Source organism: Pipistrellus kuhlii, unplaced genomic scaffold (genome assembly GCF_014108245.1).
Source record: "Pipistrellus kuhlii isolate mPipKuh1 unplaced genomic scaffold, mPipKuh1.p scaffold_m20_p_59, whole genome shotgun sequence".
Taxonomy (NCBI): Eukaryota; Metazoa; Chordata; class Mammalia; order Chiroptera; family Vespertilionidae; genus Pipistrellus; species Pipistrellus kuhlii.
Window position 1 is genome coordinate 1,877,412 of NW_023425561.1, and position 17,134 is coordinate 1,894,545.

Sequence of the window (17,134 nt, forward strand, 5' to 3'; positions counted from 1 at the left end):
GGGCCTCCATGGCCGGCGCTGGGGCGCTGAGGTGGAGCCGGGAGAGGCCTGTTTGCAGGAGCAATAGCTGGCCCCCACCAGCAGCCCCTTGCCCGGGCTCCGGCTCTGCCATGCGGCCCTCGCTGAGGAGGCGGTTTCTGGGGGACCCCCCAGGTGAAGGAGGCAGGCAGGCGTGGACAAGACAGCCCCCCACCCGGGTTAGGTGGGGCGCCCAGGCCCGCTCCCTGGTGCCCGTGGCCCGGACCTATCTCTGAGCTCGGCTGGGAGTGAAATAAAGCTGAAATGCAATCGCTGAGTCTGTGCTGTGTCCGCCGGCTGCAGCCTGAGCCTGGAGGTGCCAGGGCCCGGCCGCCCCAAGTCCTCGCTGGGGGGGCTGTGGCCACTGGCTTCCTCGCCTGGCACCCCAGGCAAAGGGCTTCCCTCAGAGGAGGGGCCGGTTGGGCTTGCCTGGGTATCCCAGAGGGTGGGGAGGGGGAGGAGTCTGGGTGGCCCGCAGTGGGTGGGGCCCGGGTCTGGCTCAGCCTTTGCTTAAAAGGTGGGGAGTGGGCTGTGAGGGGGGGGGTGGTAAATGCCAGGGGCCCTGCCCTGCCCTCCCTGGCACCCTCTTCTCTCACTTTTTTCTGTCTTCCCCCCCCCACACACTTGGTTGAGCCTCCCCAGGGAGCTCCGGCCTGGAGTGTCAGCTAGAGCTGGGCTGGGTGGAGGTGCCGGGAGTGTGGACACAGGCACCCAGGGCGACGTCCAGGAAGGGGGCGATGAGGCTGGTGGCCGGACGTGAGTCAGGCACCTGGGCCGCCCAGGGTAGGGCGGGGCTGCCCAGGCGGAGGTGAGGCAGCCTGAAGCGGGGTGTGTGTGTGTGTGTGGGGGGGGGGGGGGGCAGAGCTGGGAGGAGTAGCTTACTCAGGTGACCTGCAGCCCGACGCATGGGTTTCTGCAGGCCCCTGGGCATAAGCTACCACTCTGCCTGCCCCCTTAGCTCCAGCTTCAGAGGCTGTGGGGCTGTGTGTGTGTGTGTGTGGGGGGCTGGCCTCCGGCTGGAAGCTGGAAGCCCCTCCCATAAGCGGCAAGGAGGGAGTTTGATGTCTGTCTCCCCCCTCCCCCCACCCTGTGGGTGGCTCCTGTCAGTTATCGGGGCGAAGAGGCTCAGGAGGCCATCCTGTGTGGCTCTCACACGCCTTTAAAACAAGATGAAAAACATTTATTGATTTGAGAGAGAGAAGCATGGGTTGCTGCGCCACTTGTATATGCACTCATTGGTTGCCTGTGCCCTGAGCAGGGGTGGGACCCACAACCTTGGCAATGTCAGGATGGTGCTCTAACCGACTGAGCTACGGGCTAGACTGACTCCCCTCTGAGGCCTACTCCAAGCTCTGCTGGCATGGCCAGGCGTGGGGGCAGCCACATGCGGGCATGTGGCACGGGGCGGGCTGTGCAGGGTGCTGAGGCTGAGGTCCCTTTACAGACCAGCTGTAGATTCCCCCCTCTCCCTGCCAGGGGGGCCTGGCTCCCGCCCTCTCCACACCCCTGGAGGTGCTCCCTGCGAAGGGGGAGCCCAGGGACCCCGCTTTGGTTCTCAGGGCACCTGAGCTCCTAGACACCTCCCCCTCTCCCCCGGCCCCAGAGGCGAGTCCCAGGGGAGAGGTCTCAGCGGGGCTGCGGGGCTCCCGGGATCAAACACCCTCTCGGGCTGCCCAGCACCCAGCGGCGGCCACCCTGAGTGAGGGTGCTGGGTGCTGGCTGGCAGCAGCTGGACCGGGCAGCGTGTGGCTCAGGCCGCGGGCTCATCTGTCCAGGGGACTGCAGATCCTCCCCATCGGCAGCCTTCAAGGCGTGACGAGGGCGGGAACCTGGTGAAACCCCGTTTTCCCTGCTGGCTGAGGGCGCCCCGGGAAGGCTCTGAGGTTCCTCGGGGCCGCCCTAGGGGCACAGGCTCCGGGTCAGCACCGCTGGCCCCATCAGCATCGGACCCGGCGCAGACACCTGCTGGGGAGGCCTGCCGCTGCGGCCCCAGGTTACCCTCCAACCAGGCCTGGCGCAAGCAGGCGAGGTGGGGCGGGGGGGGGGGGTGGCATGCACCTCCAGGAGGCTGCAGAGCCCGGTGGGGCAGAGTTCCAAGGTCCTGGCGGGGCCGCGTGCGGTCAGGGAGCGCGCAGCCCGGCCATCCCTTCCCCGCTCGGGGCGGAGTGGGGCCACAGGGCGGGGCGGAGTCAGGCCGCGGGGCGGAGTCAGGCCGCGGGGCGGAGTCAGGCCGCGGGGCGGGGCGGGGCGGGGGCGGGGGCGGCGCCCGAGCCGACCCGGAGGCGGACCAGGAAGCGCCGCCCCGGCCGCGCCGCCATGTAACCGGCGCCGGAGCCGCCCGCCCGGAGCCCTCCGCCCGGAGCCAGCAGCGCGGGCCCCGCCGCGATGGGGGACGAGGACGAGGACGAGGGCTGCGCCGTGGAGCTGCGGATCACGGAGGGTGCGGCGGGCGCCGGGCCTCGGGAGGGGGTGGCTGCCGGCGGGAGGGTCATGCCCCGGCCGGCTCACCCCGTCCCCTGCCCACAGCCAACCTGACGGGGCACGAGGAGAGGGTGAGCGTGGAGAACTTCGAGCTGCTCAAGGTGCTGGGCACGGGAGGTGAGGACCCGCCCGCGGGCAGCCGTCCCCGGGCCGGGCCGGTGCCCTGGGCCTCCCCGCCGCGCACCCGCCTGGGCCCCCCACCCTTCCCTGGCACGGCGCCCGCCGCCCCGCCCTGGCGCCAGGGTTTGCATCCCACTCTCAGGGCCTCCCGAGTGTGTCCACACCCTTGGGTGCTCGCACCCTCCCCAGGGGTGAGAGAGCTCCCCTCCTGGCTGTGTGGGTGCCCTCTCCCCGCTCTGCAAACTCCCAGCTCAGGCTGGCACATCCCACCTCTGTCCGCGTGCACCTCTGCCCCCTCCCGGGATTTGCATCCTCTCAGATCAGCCCGGTCTGCCACGGGTTTGCACTCGCCCGCCCCCACCGTGCTCTGCAGCCTCTGGGAGGTGCATGCCCCTTCTCCTCCCCCCCCCCTTGCCTGCTGCCCCCCCCGCCCCCCGCCTGCTGCCCCCCCCCCCCCGCTGTGCAGAGCACCCTCCCGGGCTGTGCACCTTCTCCCTCCTCTCCCCAGCTCTGTCCTCCCATCCGCACGCCCTTCTGGGTTGGCACCATTCCCACACCCACCAGCCTGTGCCACCGTCTGCTCACAGCCCCCCGCCCGCTCCCTGCCCCGCAGCCTACGGGAAGGTGTTCCTGGTGCGGAAGGCGGGCGGGCACGACGCGGGGCGGCTGTACGCCATGAAGGTGCTGCGCAAGGCGGCCCTGGTGCAGCGCGCCAAGACGCGGGAGCACACGCGCACCGAGCGCTCGGTGCTGGAGCTGGTGCGCCAGGCGCCCTTCCTGGTCACCCTGCACTACGCCTTCCAGACGGACGCCAAGCTGCACCTCATCCTGGGTGAGTGAGGGCGCCCCGCCGACCTGGGGACCGGGGACCCTGACCAACCCTGACCCTAACCCTGACCCCGACCCTAACCTTAACCCTCGTGGGGACTGCTTCCCAACCTCCCTCCACCCCCAGACTATGTGAACGGGGGCGAGATGTTCACCCACCTCTACCAGCGCCAGCGCTTCACGGAGGCCGAGGTGCGCGTGTACGCGGGCGAGATCGTGCTGGCGCTGGAGCACCTGCACAAGGTGGGTGCGGCCGGCCCCCTGCTGCCATGGCGATGTCCGGGCCCCTAAAGGGCCTCCATAGGGGCCAGCCTCCGGGCCCTCTCCCCGGGCCTCCTGGAGGGGAGGCCACAGCCCCCTGGCGGGGTCTCCCCTGGCACCTCCAAGGGGCTTTCCTCTCACAGGGAACTCGGGGTTGCCTTGTGGGGCCGTGTTCACAGAACTTCCTCAAACTTCCTCAAACCGAGATTGTGCCTCGGCTTCCGAAGCCGTTTGAAACGGGGCTCTTCACACAGCTCCCCCGTCTCTGGGCCTCGGGGTGCTCCCCCGGGAGCCCCCATGGAGGCCTCCTTCCTTGTCTTTGCCCCTTAAATGGCCTGTTCAGTCCAGTGACTCAGTCACCCCCCCCCCCCCTGCCCTGGAGATCCCGTCTCCTGAGCAGCGGCCTGTGTGTGTGTGTGTGTGTGTGTGTGTCTGGCGGGGTTGAGGGGTTTGGGGGGGGGGTGAAGGAGGCTCAGTGCCCCTCCTGCTCCGCAGCTGGGCATCATCTACCGAGACCTGAAGCTGGAGAACGTGCTGCTGGACTCGGAGGGCCACATCGTGCTCACAGACTTCGGGCTGAGCAAGGAGTTCCTGACGGAGGAGGTGAGCGGAGGCACCCGCATCCTGCCGGGCCCGCCACCTTCTGCTCCTGCTCCCCCTGCTCTGCGTTTCCCGGTGGTGGTGGGGGCGCGGCAGAGGGAGACAGCCCCGCGCCCTGTGCTCAGGAAGCTGCCACTGCTCCCGCCCTCACAAGTCCCGAGTCCTACGCGGAGCCCTGGGGGCGGCCGGGTCCATAACGGGTCCCCTTGCCCTCCCAGAAAGAGCGGACCTTCTCCTTCTGCGGCACCATCGAGTACATGGCCCCCGAGATCATCCGCAGCAAGTCGGGGCACGGCAAGGTGGGCTGGCAGGCGAGTGGGGGTGGCGGGGGAGGGGACCTGGGGTGGCCGCGGGCCCTCACCTTGGCCGGCCCCGCAGGCCGTGGACTGGTGGAGCCTGGGCATCCTGATCTTTGAGCTGCTGACGGGGGCCTCGCCCTTCACGCTGGAGGGCGAGAGGAACACGCAGGCAGAGGTGTCCCGGTGAGCGCGGCCGGAGGCAGCAAGTGGAGCGGGGCGGGGCGGGGCGGGGCGGGGCCGGGGGGGGGGGGGGGGCAGCTGAGGTGGCTGAGCTGGGCTGTGGGCGGGGCTCGCTGCCCCTGACGCCCCCCAAATCCTCCCAGACGGATCCTGAAGTGCTCCCCTCCCTTCCCCTCTCGGATCGGGCCAGTGGCGCAGGACCTGCTGCAGCGGCTGCTTTGCAAGGAGCCCAGGAAGCGGCTGGGCGCGGGGCCCCAGGGGGCACAGGAAGTCAAGAGCCACCGTTTCTTCCAGGTGAGTGCTGAGCTGCCCCGCCTCTCCGCACACACCCAGCCCGGCTGCTGCTCTGGGCTGGGGGACGCGGGAGGGATGTGAGACTGGCCAATTTCACTCGATTCAGAAGAATCCCGCCCCGCTGGTGTGGCTCAGTGCTGGGCCTATGAACCAGGAGATCATGGTTCAATTCCCGGTCAGGGCACGTGCCCCAGATGCACACTCAGTCACCAGTAGGGGGTGTGCAGGAGGCAGCCGATCAATGATTCTCATTATTGATGTTTCTCTCCCTCTCCTTTCCTCTCTGAAATCAGTAAAAATATATTAACTTTTTTAAAAAAGAAAAAATCTGCAGGTCAGGGAAGCAGGCTTATCTCCCCACCCATCTCTAGCGAAACTCGGGGGATGTGTGTTCCTGGGGGAAAGAATTCTAGGTTCATCGACTGTCAGGACTGCCAGGACGTGGGAATGGGCTCGCCAGTCCTTTCATTGGATAGGCTCGGGGGAGGGAGGTGACCGTACAGTGAACGTGTGGAACCGGACACAGACCCCCGTCTCCTGTCAGCCCAAATCAGCACGAAAAGCCACGCGGTGGCTGTTACACCCACCCATGCATTTTGTTCTTCGTCCCTGCACCGTCCGTGTGCCTGCACTTAGATGGACGGTCCATTAGTCGCTGGGTTTTATTTACTTGCTAGGAGCATACGCAGGTTAGAGTGCAGAGCAGAGGGGATTTGTCTCCATGTGAGGCCTCTCTGGCGGGTGCTCTGCATGGCCAGTGTCAGTGCCCAGCAGGGTCCTGTAACAGTGGACACCTACTGTGTGTCAGCCTGCCGGGGCTGACCAGCAACTCTGAGCGATGGGTGAATGATGGCTGACACAGGTTTGCCGTGAAAGAGAGGGCTAAGGGGCTGCCTGGCTGTAAGAACCAAGCAGCCTTGTTCGCCTGCTGCTTCAGGCGTTTTTGGTGACAGCAGTTTGGGATAAAGTTTATCTTTTAGATACAGTCAGCAGGGGAAGTGTCCTGGGAGGACACGTGTGTCTGCAGGATACCCAGAGATTAAGCGTAAAGACTCCGACGGAGCTGGGACCTGGGACCGGTTTGGCTCAACGGATAGAGCGTCGGCTTGGAGACTGAAGGGACCCGGGTTCGATTCCGGTCGGGGGCATGTATCTTGGTTGCGGGCATATCCCCAGTAGGGGGTGCGCAAGAGGCAGCTGATCGGTGACTCTCTCTCATCGATATTTCTAACTATCTCTCTCCCTTCCTCTCTGTACAAAATCAATAAAATATATTAAAAAAAAAAAAAAGACTCCGACGGACACCCGAGGGTCCGCAGTGCACAGACTTGTTTGGAAAGGTCAGGGAACAATGAGGGGCGGCCTTCAGCCAACTCCCTTTTCAGAATTCCCTCCTTCCAGACTTTCCAGCCAGGCCTCGTGCTCCCCTCCATCAGCCCTTTCGCTTGTGTTACTTCACGTAAAACCTCAGAACCATCCTCTTTATTCTCATCTTCTTAATATGTTTTTGTTGACTTCAGAGAGAGAGGTAGGGAGAGGGGGAGAGAGATAGAAACGTTGATGATGAGAGAGGATTCTCGATCGGCTGCCTCCTGCATGCCCCCTACTGGGGACGGGGCCTGCCACCTGGGCACGTGCCCTGACTTGGAATTGAACTGTGACCTCCTGGTTCATGGGTCGATGCTCAGCCACTGAGACACAATGCCCCTCTTTATAGATGAGGAAAGAGGTTCCGAGAGGTTAAGTCATTTGCCCAAGGTCACCCAGCCCGGAAGTGGTGGAGCTCAGATTCAGACCTCCGTCAGGGTGACGTGAAGGCCCTCGCTCCTTCGCTTACATGTGGGCGTCAGGTTTGTCCCTTGTCTGTCGTGACAAAGGCGCCCGTTTGCGTGCATTGGTTGGGGGGCAGGCACTCAGCACCCTTTTACGAGTGTCATCTCCTTGAGTCTCCCTGGCAGGTACCCGCCTCGTAGGGCCTGGGAGATGCTTCCTCAGACCGGAGTCTAGGTCTGCAGGGAAGGCACCGCTCTGCAGGGGAAGCGGCTGAGCCAGTGCGTTTCCTTAAAGAATTCCTCAACCTACCCTGAGTGCACGCTGGGCCCTGGTGCTGGGGTGGATTGACACCGCTATGGCGTCTTCCTGGATCCAAGCTTTTTTTTTTTTTTAAATGGCCCTCCATTTTTAGCATGGAGCCTCCATCTCCAGGTCTGTTCTTAGTCCAGCATGACTGCTGGCGCACTTGCTTTCCAGGCTGGTGTCCAGGCAGGACGCAGGGAAGAGGAGGGGAAGGGCCAAAAGGGCATTTGCCAACTGTCCACCCTTCTCTGGAGGACCTTGGCCTTGATTCCTACCTCATAATATTTGCCTGCACGTTATTGGTCACTCCTAACCATAAGGAAGTTTGTAAAAGATCGTGTTGGTTTGCACATTGCTTCCTGGAATTAAATTGGGGCCATGGAACCCAGGGAGACAGGGGCCAGGAATGCTGGACAGGCGATGGACAGGCTCTGCCACATGCGCTTAAGTATAAAAAAGGGCTTGTTTTAGCTTCCATGGGAGAAAAGGTGAAGGAGAAACGGGCCGGCTTCAGGTAAGGCTGCATCCAGGTGCTGAACCTACATCGTTAGGATTCTCTTTGTCTCATGGTTGCACAGGGACTTTGTCATCAGACCCCGAGGTGGTTCCCAGCAATGCCAGGCCTGTGTCCTCTGAGATTTAAGTGTGATGGGGGAAGATTCTTGTTTTGCTAGCCACTTCTATGCAAAGTCCCAGAGCTGACTGAGCGTGGTGGAGGGTGGTTCTCCGAGGGAACAGGACTTGGGCATCAAAGGGAGGGAAACAGAGGCTGGAGAGGCTAGAATAACACCTCCCCCCAAGGCCAGGCCCGTTATGTCACTGAGGCGCTGAGCGGAGACGGGGGCCTGAGCGGAGAGGGACTCCCCTCCCTGCCCTTCAGTCCTCAGCCTCTCCTTTCTCCTCTTCAGGGTCTGGACTGGGCGGCTCTGGCCGCCAGGAAGATCCCAGCTCCATTCCGACCCCAGATCCGCTCAGAGCTGGATGTGAGCAACTTCGCAGAAGAGTTCACTCGGCTGGAGCCTGTCTACTCCCCTGCTGGCAGCCCCCCGTCCGGGGACTCGCGCGTCTTCCAGGTGAGTGAAGGCCAGCCGGGGCCCTGGCTGATCAGCCTCGGGCCTCATCAGGACTCAGCGTCTCCCTCTCTGCTCGTGGCGCCCTGGCGTTGTCAGTCATGGAGATCACCATGGCCGGACACATCTTTGAACGTCATGGTTTATCTTTAAATCCCACATTAATTTTCCTTTTACTCCATCGTAACTCTTTATTGGTACATACAAATACTGTTTTAAATTACCCACTGGCTTATGCAGACACCTAGGAAGAGATGCCATATTTATTCTGTGGCTTGGTATGCCCACTGGCATCCCGTATCACATTCCTGGGGCACAGACCCCGTCCGCCAGTGCTAGCAGCTCAGCCTGTTAGACACGGCTAAACGCCTTTGCTCGGGACTCCAGGCCGGCCCGGTGGCCTGGTCTGAGCCCAGCCTCCGCCATCGTCCCTCTTGGCGTTTCAGCAGCAATGGCTGTCACAGCTTCCACACCACACCCTGCCCCTTGGCACATGCAGTCCCTCCACCGGAGTGCCTCCCCCGTCCCTCCCCTGGCAAGCTCCCCGGACCTCTGTACCGCGGTGGCCATGCTGCCCCGGGGGAGGCTCCCCACCCCCATGGCCCAGCGCTGCCCCCTGGGGGAGGCTCCCCACTCCCATGGCCCAGTGCTGCCCCCTGGGGGAGGCTCCCCACCCCCATGGCCCAGCGCTGCCCCCCTGGGGGAGGCTCCCCACCCCCATGGCCCAGCGCTGCCCCCTGGGGGAGACTCCCCACTCCCATGGCCCCAGGTCTCTCTGGTTTCTGTTTGCTTGGCCTCAGAGCTCCCTCCTTGCAGAGGAGGCCAACGCTTGGCTTGAAAGGAAGGAATAAAGATTTTTGTCCTCGGTGGGCACTGGCGTGATGCCAGGTCACCGTCCTTCCTTGCGCTGCCCGAGCCTCTTTGGCGCGGCACTGTGCCCGGGGATGCCTCCAAGGCTGCGTCCGGGTGCGGAGCGCCACCACGAGGAGTCTGCCTCTTGGGTCTTCTTTTCTGCGCCGGCACTTCACCCTTAGAGCCTCAGGTTGTCCCCGCAGTTCCGGGCCCGCATCCTCTAAGATTTAAGGGTGTGTGTGGGGGGGTGACAGAGGGTTGGGTTACTGTCATGAAAAAGGTGGAGTCACAGACTGATGGGGGGCAGACATGACCCCAAGTGATCATAGAGCAAGTTGAAATAAAATGTCCACACATCCTGTTGTGTCAGGATGTAAAAGCAGCACCCGCCCCTGGTCTGGGGTCTCCCCCCACCACGTCCAGCCCCCCATACCCATCCATGCCTGACCCGCCTCCCTCCCCATCCAGGGATACTCCTTCGTGGCGCCGTCCATCCTGTTTGACCACAACAACGCTGTGATGACGGATGTGCTGGAGGCACCTGGCTCCGGAGACCGGCCGGGCCGTGCGGCCGTGGCCCGCAGCGCCATGATGCAGGTAGGGCGGCTGGGCCGGGAGAGGGGGCACGGCCTCCAGGCGCCCTGTAGGACCCTGACACCCCCTGTGCCCCCAGGACTCGCCCTTCTTCCAGCAGTACGAGCTAGACCTGCGGGAGCCCGCGCTGGGCCAGGGCAGCTTCTCCGTGTGTCGCCGCTGCCGCCAGCGCCAGGGCGGCCAGGAGTTCGCGGTCAAGATCCTCAGCCGCAGGTGGGCGGGCTGGGGCGGGCGGGCCGGGTCCGGGAGCAGCTGGGTCCGGGAGGGCGGGCCCTGGCCATCCGTCCTGACCCGTCTGCCCGCCCAGGCTGGAGGCGAACACGCAGCGCGAGGTGGCCGCCCTGCGGCTGTGCCAGTCGCACCCCAACGTGGTGAAGCTGCACGAGGTGCATCAGGACCAGGTGCCGCCGGGCGGGGATGCCGGAAGCGGCGGGGAGGGCGGGGCGGTGGGCGTGACCAGGGCCCGGAGAGGGTTTGAGGGGAGGAGCCTGGAGGACCGGAAGCCGAGCTGGGGACGCCGAGGGAGTGACATTGGAGAAGGGTGTGGAGGGGGCGGGATTAAGGGGGCCAACGGGGCGGGGCCTAGAGGGCAGGCGGGTGGATCTCACGGGCTGGGACAAGTTCAAGTCTGAGGCCCGGGCTGGGCCGAGCCGGGGCGGGGCCGGGCGGTGGGGCTGCCTGGCGGGTCGCGGTGACCGGGCGGCCTGCCGCCGCAGCTGCACACGTACCTGGTCCTGGAGCTGCTGCGGGGCGGGGAGCTGCTGGAGCACATCCGCAAGAAGCGGCACTTCAGCGAGTCGGAGGCGAGCCAGATCCTGCGCAGCCTGGTGTCCGCCGTGAGCTTCATGCACGAGGAGGCGGGCGTGGTGCACCGCGACCTCAAGCCCGAGGTGGGCGCCGGCCTGGCAGCGGGGGGCGTGGGGGTGGGGATGGGGGTGGGGGTGGGGTGGGGGGGCCGCCCCTGACGGCCCGCGCCCTGCACAGAACATCCTGTACGCCGACGACACCCCCGGAGCCCCGGTGAAGATCATCGACTTCGGGTTCGCGCGGCTGCGGCCGCAGAGCCCCGCGGGGCCCATGCAGACGCCCTGCTTCACGCTGCAGTACGCGGCGCCCGAGCTGCTGGCGCGGCAGGGCTACGACGAGTCCTGCGACCTCTGGAGCCTCGGCGTCATCCTGGTACGGGACGGGCCCCGCGGGGCCCAGGGCGCCCGGGCCGAGGTCAGAGGGCCCCCTGATGAAGGGCAGCAGGGCGCCGGGGGCAGGGGCCACCTGGATGGGGGGCAGGGTGTGACATGAGGCTGGGGTCAGAGGTTGTCCTAACACTGAGGCGGGGTTGCACTGGTGCTGGGCTGGGGCGTCTGAGTGATCCAGGTGGGAGGTCAGGGTCATTGCCATGGGCCTCGGAGTGACCGCCCAGCAGAGGGTGGACGGGCCAGGGGTGGGCTGAGAGTCAGCCTCCTGGCCTCCCGGGCCGCCGGTCTCACTTCCTCCCCTCCCGTCCCCAGTACATGATGCTGTCGGGGCAGGTCCCCTTCCAGGGGGCCTCGGGCCAGGGTGGGCAGAGCCAGGCGGCCGAGATCATGTGCAAGATCCGCGAGGGGCGCTTCTCCCTGGACGGCGAGGCCTGGCAGAGCGTGTCCGAGGAAGCCAAGGAGCTGGTCCGAGGTGCAGAGCCAGCACAGGGTGTCTCTGGGGAGGGGAGGCCGCGGGGTCCGGTGTCCTGGGCGGGAGGGGAGGGGCTGTTAGTATCGCACACCACCCAGTACTCCCCACCCACCTCCAGGGCTCCTAACCGTGGACCCGGCCAAGAGGCTGAAGCTCGAGGGGCTGCGGGGCAGCTCGTGGCTGCAGGACGGCAGCGCGCGCTCCTCGCCCCCGCTCCGGACGCCGGACGTGCTCGAGTCCTCGGGACCGGCCCTGCGCTCGGGTCTTAACGCCACCTTCTTGGTGAGGGAGGGGCCTCGGGAGGGTGTGGCCGGGCCCGGGAGGCGGGGCCTTTGGAGGGTGTGATCAGACACGGGAGGCGGAGCCTGCGGTGGGTGTGGGGTGGGCAGACCTGGGAGGCGGGGCCTCGGGTGGGTGTGGGGTGGGCAGACCCGGGAGGCGGGGCCTCGGGTGGGTGTGGGGTGGGCAGACCTGGGAGGCGGGGCCTCGGGTGGGTGTGGGGTGGGCAGACCTGGGAGGCAGGGCCTGCGGAGGCTGGGACTCCAGGCCCTGGAAGGTGCGGTGGGTTAGCTGAGTCCTGGTCTCTGGCCTTAGGGGCCTGACCTTTGGGGGTGCTGGAGGTCGGAGGCCAGGCCTGTTGGGGGGTGGCTGGGAGGGAAGGGGGGAAGCTGGGGTCTAGGGTGAGGCCCGCCGTGGTGGGGACTCACCTCCCACCCCCCGTTCTGCAGGCCTTCAACCGGGGCAAGCGCGAGGGCTTCTTCCTGAAGAGCGTGGAGAACGCGCCGCTGGCCAAGCGGCGGAAACTGAAGCTGCGGAGCGCCGCCGCCTCCCGCCGGGCCTCCCCGGCGCCCGCCGCCCCGGGCCGGGCCCCCGCGGCCAAGGGAGCCGCCCGCCGAGCCAACGGCCCCCTGCCCCCGTCCTAGCCCCCACTGTGACCCTTCCCCCGGGCTGACTGGCCTCCACTCTCCGGCTCCACTCCGCCCCACTCCCGGACAGAGCAGAGTATTTTTATAAGCAGAGAATTTTTTATGTCTTACCGGATAGAGATGCAGGGAGGGGGGCCTCTAGGGCTCCGCCCATTTCTAAGCACTGAGGGGCCCCGGGAAAAGCTGGGCCTGCCCCTGCCTCCCCGAGGCCCCCAAGCTGTCACTTTATGAACTGTCTGTGCAATTCCGTCCACCAAAGACCTGTGCTGGGGGTTCAGGAAGAGGCCTGGGGGGCCCCTGAAGCATTATTGCCTCACTTTGTGTCCCCTGCTTCTCCTGTTGGGGTGAGGAAGGAGGTAGGCGGCCCCCTGAAGGGGAGGCCCCCTCCTTACCCGCCCCTCCTCAATGGCACAGCTGCCCCTGGCCGGGGTGGGGTGGCTTGGGGTTCGGGCTGGGCACCCACAGTCACTGCCTCAGCTCACCTGGGAGGCTGTGCCTTTGACATTAGAATAAAAACCCGCCCAGTGCTCCTCTGGCATCTGCCTGTTGATGGGGTGTGTGGGCGGAGGCCCGGGGCAGGCAGGCTGACAGCTGTGGGGCCTGAGGCGAACCTGCTTGGCCAGAGGCCCCTCCTTTGTCCCTGGCTCTTGTGTGGGCTGTGGGGCCAGGCATCTTGGGTGTCTAACTGGGCAGCTCTGTGCGCACATTCACAGCTCTCTCGGTTGTAAGTCACAGAAAACCCACCCTAACCTGGCTTCAGAGGAACAGGAATTTCAGGCTCTTGTAATTGCTCAATCCAGGGTAGCTTCAGGTAAGGCCTGATCCAGGTGCAAATGTGATCAGGACTTAGCTCCCAGTCTGCTTTCTATCCTGTTTTCTTGGTGTTTTGTAGCCGGGTGTGTGTGTGTGTGTGTGTGTGTGTGTGAGTGTGAGAGGGTTGTGTGTGTGGGGGTCTTCTTTTGGGTTCCAGGGGCCAGCGGGATGCACTGCTGAAAGCTTTCTGTCGTAAATGCTGCGGAGACAAGCACGTTTGTACATCTGTGCATTAGAACACGCCATATTGTCCACCCATTTAAGAGGACAGTTCAGTGGTCTTTAGGGTATTTGAGCTGTGCAGCCATCACCACAATCTATTTTAGGACAGTTTTGTCCCCCCCCCCCCAAAGAAACCACCCATTGGTAGTTGCTCCCCATTTCCCCTCACACCCAGCCCTGGTCACCCTCTCATCGGAGTCCTGTCCCTACAGACTTGCCTGCAGACTCCGGTAGACACTCTGACAGACTTTCAAATGATCCTAGTAACTATTCCACTGACAGTCTCAGAAGCAGGACCTGAAAAGGCCCCTGTCATATGGTCACAAGCACCGAGTATAAGCACTTTAAAGCTTATGCTGATCTGACGGATGAGAAATGGTCTCTCACTCTCAGGTTCCTTATCCTTCATCCCACAGGAGTCACGGCCACTGTGAGGGGAGCTCGGGGCCTCAGTCCACGGGGGAAGGAACGGGCTCAGAGGCTGGGAGTGCCACCCAGAGGAGTCTGGTGGGTGGGGGAGGGCTGGGGCTCAGCAGGACGAGCCAGCTCTGGCGGTCCCACCTCTGCTCCGTGTGGTCACTGCAGGGAGCGACAATGTGACCTGGGCCGAAGGCTCACAGGTGTGGACTGCAGAGTGCCGGGAGGCCGGAGGCAGGGAGGGTACTGGCAGTCTGTTCTCCACCTTGACTTTGACCTCGGACCAGCCCAGTCTTACATGGCAGCTGTCTCTTTCAGGGGCCTCTAATTCTCTTAAAATGGCCTTGGAGAGCAGCTCGGACTCCTGGCTGCTCTCAGTTGAAATGCGGATGCCCTCGAGAGGGCTTGACAACCCGCACAGTCCCCAAGCTCGCCCACTGCTGTTGGACTGAAGCCGGGTGCTGCTTTCTGCCTGTGCCCTGCACAGCCACCCTTCGGCTCCGGGCAAGCGGTGCCTCCCTGTCCCTGGGCTTTCTGAGAACAGTCCACGGATGCAGGGGGGATTGCAGACTGGCCGCCTGTGCCTGGCATACAGAGACTTTTTGGTAGCACATGTTTTAACATGAGAAAATACATACAGAACTCTGGATGTGTGACTTCCATTGATAAATTGCAAGAGCTGGCAGCGCTGGGACAGCCTTTTATATTTTTGTTGATTTTTTTACAGAGAGGAAGAGAGGAATAGAGAGAAAAATTGACGAGAGAGAATCATCGATCGGCTGCCTCTTGCACACCCCCTGCTGGGGAAGAGCCTGCAACCCAGGTACATGCCCTTGACCAGAATCGAACCCGGGACCTTTCAGTCCACAGGCCGACGCTCTATCCACTGAGCCAAACCAGTTTCAGCTGGGACAGCCTTTCTGCTTGGCCTCGTCAGCTGGAGCAGAAACGTGTGGCCACAGAGACAGGCCTCTGCTTGCCAGTTTGCCACAGTCCTCACCACTCCCTAGCGCTCCCGCCAGCTCTGCTCCACTTATTTCCCTGGACCCTCTCGTATTTGAGTGTGTAACACCGATGTAAACAGTTTCCTTCCACAGTTACGGCTGCACAAAAGTGGAGTTTGTAAAATGTCAAAGATGCTCCTTGAATCTTTTTTTTGGTTACCAAATTTAATATAAAATTTAGTTTATATTTGTGAAAAGATAAACTTACGTGATTCCAAAGTCAAAGGATATAAAAGCATCCACAGTGGCCCTAGCTGGTTTGGGTCAGTGGATAGAGCGTTGGCCTGTGGACTGAAAGGTCCTGGGTTCGATTCCAGTTAAGGGCACATGCCGGGGTTTCGGGTTTGATCCCTAGTAGCGGGTGTGTAGGAGGCAGCCAATCAGTGATTCTCATCATTGACATCTCTCTCCCTTCCTCTCTGAGGGACCAATGGCAACAGTCCTTGTGTACCCATGTTTTATGGGTAGTGAAACCAGTATAATAATAGTAATAATAACAACAATATATTTTCAAAATATTCACCTTCGTAGGATGTTAACATTAGAAAAAAAAATCAGAAAACAAAAAGGAAAAAAGAAAGGAGAATCATCTGGGGCATTAGTCTCCAGAGATCATTTGTTAGTTCAGATTTCATGCATTCTCTTCCAGATTTTTCTTTCTTTAAAAAAATTTTTTTTTCATTCATTTCAGAGAGGAAGGGAGAAGAAGAGATAGAAACATCAATGATGAGAGAGAATCATGGATCTTCTGCCTCCTGCACACCCCCCCCCCCCTGGGGATTGAGCCCGCACCCTGGGCATATGCCCTGATTGGGAATTGAACTGTGACCTCCTGGTTCATAGGTCAATGCCCAACCGCTGAGCCACACCAGCTGAGCCACATTTTTCTTTACTGATGGAGACTTTAATGGAAACGGCATAAAAATGCAAACAGCTTTTGTAGCCTGTTTTAAACTCAGCAATGGAATGTATGCCAATGACAGTCACATTGTATGGATGTATTGGGATTTATTTAGACGGCTCTCTGGCTCCTCGCACTGTTTTCGGTTCCTTGCTGTTTTACGCAGTGCGGCATGGCTGTCCTTGTGCCTCACCTTTGCTCACCTGTCCAAACATTTCCTTGGGATACGTCTCCTGGAAGTGGAAGTAACAGCCACAGGATGTGCCCACGCAGCACATTTGAAAGGCTTTGATATAAATGATCAAACTGCCCTGCAGAGCGATCCTATCCTTTTTTCTGACTCGCGGCAGCATGGACACGATCCAGGGCGTGCTGTCTCCTTGAGAAGGAAATGATGCGTCTCCCCGCCGAGTGTCCTTGCTCGCCGGCCTGCTCCTCCGGCAGAGCGGCTGGCGGTCCGAGGGCCTCTCCCGGCCGGAGTCTGACGGGGGCGCCTGAGCCCAGCGGTGGGGGTAGAAAGCCCCCGTCCCTCTCTGTGCGGGGACAGGCCCCTCCCCCCCCTCTGTGCGGGGACAGGCCCTCTCCCCCTCTGTGCGGAGACAGGCCCCTCCCCCTCTGTGCGGGGACAGGCCCCTCCCCCCACCCCTCTGTGCGGGGACAGGCCCCTCCCCCCCATCTGTGCGGGGACAGGCCCCTCCCCCCCATCTGTGCGGGGACAGGCCCCCTCCCCCTCTGTGCGGGGACAGGCCCCTCCCCCCCCTCTGTGCGGGGACAGGCCCCTCCCCCTCTGTGCGGGGACAGGCCCCTCCCCCCCCCCTGTGCGGGGACCGGCCCCCCCCCCCCATCTGTGCGGGGACAGGCCCCCTCCCCCTCTGTGCGGGGACAGGCCCCCCCCCCCCCTCTGTGCGGGGACAGGCCCCTCCCCCCCATCTGTGTGGGGACAGGCCCCCCCCCCCTCTGTGCGGGGACAGGCCCCTCCCCCTCTGTGCGGGGACAGGCCCCCTCCCCCTCTGTGCGGGGACAGGCCCCTCTCCCCCTCTGTGCGGGGACAGGCCCCTCTCCCCCTCTGTGCGGGGACAGGCCCCTCCCCCTCTGGGCGGGGACAGGCCCCCCCCCCCTCTGTGCGGGGACAGGCCCCTCCCCCTCTGTGCGGGGACAGGCCCCCTCCCCCTCTGTGCGGGGACAGGCCCCTCCCCCCCATCTGTGCGGGGACAGGCCCCCTCCCCCTCTGTGCGGGGACAGGCCCCTCTCCCCCTCTGTGCGGGGACAGGCCCCTCCCCCCCCTTCTGTGCGGGGACAGGCCCCTCCCCCCACCCCTCTGTGCGGGGACAGGCCCCTCCCCCTCTGTGCGGGGACAGGCCCCTCCCCCCCCTTCTGTGCGGGGACAGGCCCCTCTCCCCCTCTGTGCGGGGACAGGCCCCTCCCCCCCATCTGTGCGGGGACAGGCCCGCTCCCCCTCTGTGCGGAGACAGGCCCCTCCCCCTCTGTGCGGGGACAGGCCCCCTCCCCC

At 63.6% G+C, this 17,134-nt stretch overlaps 1 protein-coding gene across 2 annotated transcripts; it reads left to right on the forward strand.

The window, feature by feature from the left end:
- The first annotated feature begins 2,298 nt into the window (after positions 1-2,298).
- RPS6KA4 (ribosomal protein S6 kinase A4) lies at positions 2,299-12,796 on the forward strand. Of its 2 annotated transcripts, none has more exons than XM_036417320.2 (17): positions 2,299-2,458; positions 2,545-2,616; positions 3,233-3,451; positions 3,575-3,690; positions 4,204-4,311; positions 4,527-4,607; positions 4,687-4,790; positions 4,931-5,081; positions 8,066-8,230; positions 9,548-9,676; positions 9,753-9,886; positions 9,981-10,074; positions 10,390-10,563; positions 10,658-10,852; positions 11,182-11,341; positions 11,460-11,623; positions 12,070-12,796. In XM_036417320.2, exons 1-17 carry the CDS (start codon positions 2,404-2,406, stop codon positions 12,262-12,264), a joined length of 2,316 nt encoding a protein of 771 aa, XP_036273213.1. In that variant the 5' UTR covers positions 2,299-2,403; the 3' UTR covers positions 12,265-12,796. The 2 variants fall into 2 exon arrangements, with proteins under 2 accessions (XP_036273213.1, XP_036273214.1); XM_036417321.2 differs by having other exon boundaries at positions 2,356-2,458; positions 2,545-2,570.
- The last annotated feature ends 4,338 nt before the right edge of the window (positions 12,797-17,134 follow it).